The sequence below is a fragment of the Zingiber officinale genome, chromosome 5A (genome assembly GCF_018446385.1).
Source record: "Zingiber officinale cultivar Zhangliang chromosome 5A, Zo_v1.1, whole genome shotgun sequence".
In the NCBI taxonomy this organism is placed as follows: Eukaryota; Viridiplantae; Streptophyta; class Magnoliopsida; order Zingiberales; family Zingiberaceae; genus Zingiber; species Zingiber officinale.
This window is the reverse complement of record NC_055994.1, coordinates 112,429,296-112,438,782: the sequence shown is the minus strand read 5'-3', so window position 1 is coordinate 112,438,782 and position 9,487 is coordinate 112,429,296. Positions and strand designations below refer to the sequence as shown.

At 39.9% G+C, this 9,487-nt stretch overlaps 1 protein-coding gene across 1 annotated transcript; it reads left to right on the top strand.

Annotated features, from left to right (window-relative positions):
* The first annotated feature begins 5,817 nt into the window (after nucleotides 1-5,817).
* Nucleotides 5,818-7,858, top strand: LOC121981397 (pectinesterase-like). The gene is made up of 2 exons (XM_042533889.1): nucleotides 5,818-6,812; nucleotides 6,910-7,858. The coding sequence occupies exons 1-2, from the start codon at nucleotides 5,834-5,836 to the stop codon at nucleotides 7,587-7,589; spliced, it is 1,659 nt and encodes a 552-aa protein (XP_042389823.1). The 5' UTR covers nucleotides 5,818-5,833; the 3' UTR covers nucleotides 7,590-7,858.
* The last annotated feature ends 1,629 nt before the right edge of the window (nucleotides 7,859-9,487 follow it).

Genomic DNA, 9,487 nt, shown 5'->3' with positions numbered 1-9,487 from the left:
TGGTTTTACCAGTCGACAGATGCCGAGATGAGTTGATATGATGATCAACTCTCTCCTCTTATTTATAGGAAGCTTTGGGGCTTGAAGGAGGTTACTGATTATTGTTGATTCACTCCTTGCCATTGCCGAAAGCTTCCAAACCTACTCTCTTCCTCCTAAACCAAAGTTCATCTTGTAAGAGGAAGAGAACCTTGTGAGAGGTTGTACCCCACCGAGAAGGAGTAAAAGCTAGCCGGGGATTGATCCACCGAAGGATCAAGGGTTCATCCACCTCAAGGGCACGCCGTGGAGTAGGAGTAAGTAATCTCCGAACCACGTAAAGGATTTGTGTTAGCGTTTGCTCTTACTTGTTTATTTTCATTGCTTTAGTTTTCGTATTCCGCTTGGGTAACTAACCTTGTAGAGAAGAATCGAAATTGGGGGTGACATAGCTATCCAACCCCCCTTCTAGCCGGTCACCGAACCCTTACAAGTGGTATCAGAGCGAGGACGCCCTTCAACAGACTAATCGCCGAGAAGAGCACTTCATCAAAATGGTCGGCTCAAACATTTATCCACTCAAATTCGAAGGGGACTTCTCTTGGTGGAAGAAGAGAATGGAGGTATTTTTCTAAACCGATTTTGACATAATGCTAATCAAGGAAAATGGTTTTGAAGTGCCTAGGGATCAAGACAATAAGATACTTGAGAAAACAAGGTGGAGCAAGAAGCAAAGGGAAGAATATTTAGCGAATTCTAAAGCTATACATCATCTACACAATGTTCTTCCCCAACAAGAAATAACAAGGGTTGGAACCTACTCAAGCGCCAAGGAGTTATGGGAAAAGCTAGTGGAGCTTCATGAAGGGACATCGGAAGCGAAATTGGCAAGAAGAGACCTCCTTCGAACTCAACTCAACAATATCAAGCTTGAGAAAGGAGAAAAGGTATCAATTTTACATTCTAGAATTAAGGAAATTATTAATGGAGTAACAAGTGTAGGTGAGACACTTTCAAATCGAGACATGATGATGAAAGCCCTAAATGCTTTCCCAAGAACCACAACCTGGAGCTCCATTGTAGATTCATACTACATATCAAAGGACCTAGAGAAATCCTCTCTAGACGAACTTTTCTCAACAATGGAGCTTCACGAGACAAGAGTTGAAGGATTAGATGGAGAAGCTTATAGATCAAGAGGAGTAACCCTTGTGGCAAACAAGGGAAAGGGAAAGAAGAAGAAATCTTCATCACCACCATCTTCCGACTACGAAGAATCAAGTGCCTCAATGGATAGCGATTAAGAGGCATATATGGTAAGGAAGATGAGAAAGACATTTAAATCTTTTTCTTCTAACAAATCTCGTGCTAGGAAAAGTTCTAGAAGCAAAAGTAGGACAAAGAAGATCATTTGCTATAATTGTCAAGGAGAATGACACATAAGAGATGATTGTCCTCTCTTGAAGAAGAAGGAAGGGAAGAATAAGGAGGAGAAGAAGACAAAAGAAAAAGGAAAGAAGGCTCAAAACCTAAAAGCAACATGGGATGATCCATCATCATCATCGGAGGAAGAAAAGCACCATGTAGTCAATTTTACTCTAATGAGAATTGATAATGTAGCCTCCATCTCATCCGAAAATGAAGAGGGAAAGAGCTCAAGTGAAGACAAAGAAGGGAGCTCAAGTGAAGCGGGAGGTCAAACATCGGATTCGGATGTCTCGGTAAGTGAGGTACATAATCTTCCTCCTCATGTCTTAATTAAAATTATTTTAAGCACAAATGATGATTTGTTTAAGGCAAAAAGAAAGAACAAATCCTTGAAAAATGATATTTTCATGTTTAAGGAAAAATTAGAATCCATGACTATTAAGGATAATGATATGCATGCTTCTTCTACAAATTCAAATGATTCATGTTTAGAAGAAGAAAATAAGGCTTTAAGGGAAAAGGTAGAATACCTTACCAATGCTCTTAGAAAATTTGAAATTGACTCTAAAACCCTAAACATGATTATTGGGAGCCAAAGGGCAAGTTTTAAGAAAAATGGGTTAGGATACAAGGAACCCAACAATGAAAATACCTACCATTGTCTACTTGCTAGGGGCCAATCAAAAATCAAGACTATAGATAGAAAATGGATCCTCAAGGAATATTTGGTTAACCAAATTAGAAAGAATTTCTATTGGGTGCCAAAATCAATCCTCAAGGGTTAGAGGATTTTAGGTTAGTCAACCATTAAAATCATAGTTCAAATCCTTGAAAAATGGTTGACTTGAGACCTTAAGGGGGAACACTTAGCCTTGATAGAAATTCATGATCAAGGGGGCTAAGTAGAAGTTATCTTCATCTCACAATGATTTGCATTATTTTGTAACCTTAAATGTGAGATGATAGGATGATACAAATAATTCACTTATGCTTATGACATCTTGATGAGTTATGAAATGAATCAAGTTTTAGTGATCATAGGCCAACTATGGGGAAAGCAAATGTTTAATTAATGGACATCTTGTCCATAGATCATAGTTGGACATTTTAAATGTTTTGATAATATTTTTATGTTTTATTTACTGCGGTTTAGCTATTTTGAAACATATGATTGCAAAACATGGTTTCAAATTGATACCACCTTGAGTGATTTTTAAAGTGTTTGAGTTTTTATCAAAACTTCAAAAATATGATGAATTTTTATGAAAACATATTTTTCCTTCGTAAAGAACATTATAAGAAATGTGTGTTCAAAATTTCATGATTTTTTTAATTTTCTATAATTTTCTATGCATTTCTGAAGTTTGCTTTAAAATGCTGAAAATCGGGTTGGTTTGTGCCAGTCGACTGCAACAGATAGCAGTCGATTGGTAGTTGTTTTCCAGCACCTTCAAGAGCTGGTTTTGGGTATTTTTAAGTCCACATTGATACCATAGTATGTGTACATGTTTGGTACAATTTTTGATGGTGTCAAAGGGGGAGAAATGCGAAGGTTTAAGTTAGAAACCTAACTATATGCAACTATGTGCAAAACTTGAAAATTATGGTTGAGAGCATATGTTAAGGGGGAGCTTGGGTATTATGCTTCATGTTTACATATTGCTTCTAATTTTCATGTTGATATTTATGCATAACTTAAACATATTGTCATACATCAAAAAGGGGGAGATTGTTGATGCAATCGACCTAGGTTTTAATCGGTACGATCATAGTTTCGATGTGTGTGTCAAAGAGTTTAAGTTAGATTCACCTTTGTATTTGATATGTGTATTTGAGTTGTGCAGGTTTGCAGGATACACATGTGACTCGGGTTGATGGCTTCGGGTCTGGTGAAGGATGAAGCATCCGAGGGACCGTGGACAAGGCAGCGAAGACAAGGGCCGAGGGAAGCGACTTCGAGGCATACGCGAAGGATGGCATTGGGGACGAGCCGCGAGCTTGAATGCATCCGAGAGACGAGAGCCAAAGGAAGTAGGCTTGAAGGCAAGAGGTTAAAGCTGCAAAGGAAGCGTCAAATGAGTCGTAAGGGTGAAGGTACGAGTGCATGAGAAATTGTACTCGGAGTAAAATCCTAGTTTTAGGGTTTTACTGTAGCAGTCGACTACATGTTTTAGCAGTCGACTTGCAGTCAACCGCGCAATCGACTAGGTGCGAATAGAATAGTTCTGTTTGTTCGGTCATTATGTACCAGTCGACTGCATATTTTAGCAGTCGACTGGTAAATGACCGTTGGCAGACCGTTGGTTCTGCAAAGTAGTCGTTGGCTACCTCCAACGGTAGCACCAGTCGATTGATGGTTTTGCCAGTCGACTGGTGCCGAGATGAGTTGATATGATGATCAACTCTCTCCTCTTATTTATAGGAAGTTTTGAGGCTTGAAGGAGATTACTGATTATTGTTGAATCACTCCTTGTCATTGCCCAAAGCTTCCAAGCCTACTCTCTTCCTCCTAAACCTAAGTTCATCTTGTAAGAGGAAGAGAACCTTGTGAGAGGTTGTACTCCACCGAGAAGGAGTAAGAGCTAGCCGGAGATTGCCGGGGATTGATCCACCGAAGGATCAAGGGTTCATCCACCTCAAGGACATACCGTGGAGTAGGAGCAAGCAATCTCCGAACCACGTAAAGGATTTGTGTTAGCGTTTGCTCTTACTTGTTTATTTTCATTGATTTAGTTTTCATATTCCGCTTGCGTAACTAACCTTGTAGAGAAGAATCGAAATTGGGGGTGACCTAGCTATCCAACCCCCCTTCTAACCGGCCACTGAACCCTTACAGATTTTACTCCTTCTAGAATATGATTATCACCTCACATTAACTTTGACCTCCTCATTATCTTCTGAGTTCACTTATCACAACCTATATCAATTAACTAGATTAAAAATTATTTGGTCATTATTTATTTAACTAATATTCAAAATTTTACTCATATTTTCAAAAATCATCCATAAATTGAGAAAAAACTTTTAAAAAGAAATTGGCTAACAATTTAATTCAACAATTGTCATCATTTGATGAGTATTTTAATTTTTCAAAATTGTGAATTTTTTTATGGACAAATGATATTTACTTATTAACTTTCATTAAAATATTTTAACGAGTAATCCATATTTATGGAAAAAGGAGATTATTTATGTTACTGATAATCTTTTAATAAGTTTGTCTCAGTATCCCTATCAATCCGTCTCATGTCAATACGGAGAAGGTAAATCACGGATGATTACTTGTCCTTAAAATAATTACTGACATATGAGAGAGGTATTTTCCTCGATTATACTTAGATTTAAATCCTAAATCTCAAATTGATAATACCTCATGTACTACCCATTAGATCGCCCTAAGAAAATTTCTTATAATAATATATATAGTAATGATAAGAACAGGACAATCCAATGACCCAAAGAGTAGGTGGAACGTCGAGAGGGGTAGGGCACCGAACTCTTTTGTGCTTGATGGCGTAGCTAATTCATGGTAATGTAATGCTCGAGAAGGGAGCAAGTTCTTCCTGTGCAATTTATTTTCTAAGGAGCCTAAGACGAGCTCATTTGATTTGTGAGGAAAGCGAGCACAGACAACGTGATGCAACTGACATAAAGAGATTAACAAACGAAGCTAATAAGCTCGATCATATATATATATATATATATATATATATAAACAAATTTTTAGCTCAAGTTAAACCCATTAATTTTGTGAGTGGCGGACAATTCGATTCATTCAGATCGATATATATATATATATATATATACATTCGATCGATATATATATATATATATATATATATATATATATATATATATATATATATATATATATATATATATATATATATATATATATATATATATATATATATATATATATATATATATAAACAAAATTTAGCTCTAGTTAAACCCATTAATTTTTTAGAGTGGCGTACATTTCGATTCATTTAGATCAATCTGGAACCTTAATCACGACAGCGGCGTACATTTCGATTCATTTTTGAGAGTCTAGATACTTGTAAATACGAGGATCGTTCCGGAATGTACAGATAATATAAACTTTAGAAGAAAATCATTGTTGGTCTTCTTTAGGCGTCCCGCATGAGACATGACACGTCGAGAGAAAAGACGATGGGTCGATGATGACTTTTGAATTAAAAATTCAGTGATACATCATCTTCCTTGTCATTCAGTTAGAGAACATCCATTGACCCATTGACTACATAGCCCACTTAACTTTTTACCTTTTTGGATCATTATAACTCTTTAATCCTCTTATATAATGTCAAATTCACAATTTGGACCACAACTCCATAAAACTTTTCCTATATATTGTAACCATTTGCAACATAAGCTGCTGCATTATAGTTGTTTAGCTAAAATGATCGATTCTTACGAATCAGTAATGCAAAAGATTTTTGCAATTTACGTTGCCATAGCGCTTATCCCCGCCGCGTGTGGATCAGCGGCGGCGAACGACGTCGCCGCGGCCTGCGACGCCACTCTCTATCCGGAGGCCTGTGCGAAGGCCCTCGCCTCACTGACGGCTAACGCCGGCCCAAAAAAGCCCGCTGAGATGTTCTACGTGTCCGTCGAATTCGCCAAAAGCCGGGTTGTCCTGGCACGCGACGTAGCCCTCAATCTGACCTCGGCGTCCGCTCTCCGAGCGTCGACCGCGTCTCTTTCTCCGTCGCAGGGCGTCGACGACTGCCTCGAGCTGCTCGACGTCACGCTGGAGCAGCTTAATGCCGTGCTGCACGCCAAAAAAGGCGTGACCTTCCACGACAAGCACACCTGGCTCAGCGCCGCGCTCACCAACCAGGTCACCTGCGCCGAGAGCCTGGCAGCCGTGCCCGCCTCCGGAGCCGAAGGCGACCTGCTCGCCGGCCGCGTGGAGGTCGTCGGGCAGCACGTCAGCGTCTCGTTGGCTCTGCACAAAAACGTCAAAGATGAGACAACCGCCCCCTCCGTCTCGGTCGGTGGAAACAGGAAGTTGCTCGAGGCTGACGGTGGGCAGCAGTTCCCCTCGTGGTTGACGGCGTCGGACAGAAAGCTGCTGGAGGCGTCTCCCGAGGAAGTGCAGGCGGACGCGGTGGTGGCGGCCGACGGGAGCGGGACGCACACGACGATCCAGGAGGCGATTGAGTTTGTGACGCTGAAGGCGTCGGATGACGGCGTCAGTAGCGAGAAAGGGGGCACGAAGGTGATCTATGTGAAAGCAGGGACGTACAAGGAGTACGTCAACGTGGCGAGGAAGCAGAAGAACGTTATGTTAATGGGTGACGGGAAGGACAAGTCCGTCATTGTGGGTAGCAGAAGCGTCGGCGGCGGGTGGACCACGTACAGCACAGCAACTGTAGGTGAGCTTTTATTACTTTGTTATCTTCCCATTTATTCCTAATTAAGGCAATAGGAGCACTCAGTCGACGCCAATTAAACAACTAACTATCTTTACAGCTGCAATGGGATTCGGATTCATTGCGAAAGGCCTGACCATCATCAACAACTCCGGGCCAAGCAAGCACCAGGCCGTGGCCCTCCGCGTGGGGGCCGACAAGTCCGTGGTGTACCAGTGCTCCATCCAGGGCTACCAGGACACTCTCTATACCCACTCCAATCGTCAGTTCTACACCGAAACCGACATCTACGGCACCGTCGATTTCATCTTTGGCAACTCCGCCGTCGTCCTCCAGAACTGCTACATCCAGCCGCGCAAGCCGGGGGGCAGCCAAAAAAACTCGATCACGGCCCAGGGGCGGTCTGACCCGAACCAGAATACTGGCATCTCGTTCCACAAGAGTCGGATCCAGGGCTCCTCCGACCTCGGGGGCACTGCGACATACCTCGGCAGGCCATGGCAGAAGTACTCACGGACCGTCGTCTTGAAGACCTACATCGACGACTCGGTCTCCTCGGCCGGGTGGGAGCAGTGGTCCGGTAGCTTTGCTTTGTCCACGCTCTTTTACGGGGAGTATGGAAACACTGGTCCCGGCTCTGATACTTCGGGTCGGGTCAAGTGGGCTGGCGTACATCCGGCACTCTCCGAAGAAGAGGCGTCCCAGTTCAGCGTTGCGGAATTCATCGCGGGCAACTATTGGTTGCCCGACACTGGCGTCAGCTTTATCTCCGGACTCTGAGGACCTGCCTATCTAGTTAACACAAGTGAGCCCTCATTGATGGGCTTTGAAAGGAAAAAAAAAAAAAAAAAACGGGGGTTGGTAAGTGTGGATATATTACCTCTCATATTCAAATTCACTTATAATTATATTTATTATTATGATTATTACTATATATATGTATGAATTAAGTCAACCTTGATGGCTTTGACTTGTAAGGGAACATTCTGTGAGCGCGTGACGCTTCTCAACTGTGGCAACGAAGTTACTTTGTTATAAATGAAAGCTTTACCGTACATAAAAAATGAAAGTGAACTATGAATTGTCTAATTATCATAATTAATACGGCAAATTTAAATCAAAATAATGGCAAACAAAAGGATTGATCTGAATCCATAGTCAGTGTATTGGTCCCCTTACTTTTGTTGAATGGAATTCCCGCAAGTGCAATGGAGAGTCTTAGGTAGGATCTTAGCAATAACAGTAGCTCATCTCTGTGTAGAAAAAGAAGAATTAATACTTTAAGATCATGCCCAAATGAATTTTGATTTCTTCCTGTTATATAAGTCCATCTAATGCATCACGCAATAGATCACTTAATTGAGTTTCATGAGTTTCAATCCTAATAGCAATAATTGAGATTCAATCCTAATGGCAATTGTGTGTGATATTAATTCACATGTTAGACTACTAAATGGAGACTTATTCCTTTAATATCTCACATGGGTCATATGTGATACCGTATATATCACACAACACCTAAGTTGAGTTCTACAATATCAAAATCTTGTGAGTTAAATACTCAAATAATCCAATCTATTCATTCCATCAGTACATGACTAAAGAATTAAATACCTAAATTTTAACAAGACTCAATGGTAATTATAGTACTAACTTCATTAATAACATAGAATCAATGCGGGTATGTAGTATGAGAATGACATAAAATATAATCTATAGATGCTCATTTTTAACAATTCCTCTTTATGACTCAAAATAGGCACCAAATCATGTTTAATGATACTTTATGTTGAATCATAGAAGTAAATCATGATTAAACTTTATGACTCAAAAACAAAATCCTATATCAAATTTATAAGCACCGTATGCAAAATCATAATAGAAAATCATAATGTGAACATTACACCATATACAGATTCCCACTAAATAGGTACTTTGTCAAAAGGAAAAATTTTCGTATTCAGCACATACTAATAAAACACCTTAAGTAACAAGCCCTTGGGGAATGGATCCGCTAACATGCAATCTTTCATTATATCATCACTTTATCACTTTGAACTCTTTCTTTAATTGTTAAAAATTTTATGCCGATGTGTTTAGACTTCGATGAACTACGATTATTCTTGGAATACAATTCTACAGTTTTATTACCATAGTTAATCCTTATTAGCGTGTCAATGCCCCGAATGATTTGTAATCCTATGATAAGGTTTCACAACCATATTCCATGGTTGGGAGTTTCAGAGCAAGTTATAAATTTTGCCTCCATTATAGAACTAGCTATTAGCGTCTACTTGACCTTTTTTTTTTTTTTAATAATATAGCCCCTTCAGTGGACCTCCTACTATCTAAACATCAGTAAAATCTGAGTCTAATATCGAATGATCTTCAAATGGTCTAATCTCCGATAAATGAGCATGTAGTTCTTAGTTATTTGTAAATACTGCATAACATTCTTTACAACTTTCCAATACTCTAGTCCAGAGTCACTCAAATATTTACTTAACATCCCCACTATATACGCAAAATCTAGTCACATACTTACCTGAACATCACGTACATACCTAAACATATATCAAATTTCCTTCCGTCGATGCATATGGGAATTACTACAAGATAAATCTATCACCCTTTAACATAGGGTGTGTTGTCTAGAGCACAATTCTGTATGTCATACT

What these genes read in the sequence shown, in the direction of transcription:
- LOC121981397 (XM_042533889.1), top strand. Translation starts at nt 5,834, where the DNA reads ATGATCGATTCTTACGAATCAGTAATGCAAAAGATTTTTGCAATTTAC. An exon ending in GTACAGCACAGCAACTGTAG is followed by an intron (nt 6,813 to 6,909) that starts GTGAGCTTTTAT and finishes CTATCTTTACAG; the next exon opens with CTGCAATGGGATTCGGATTC.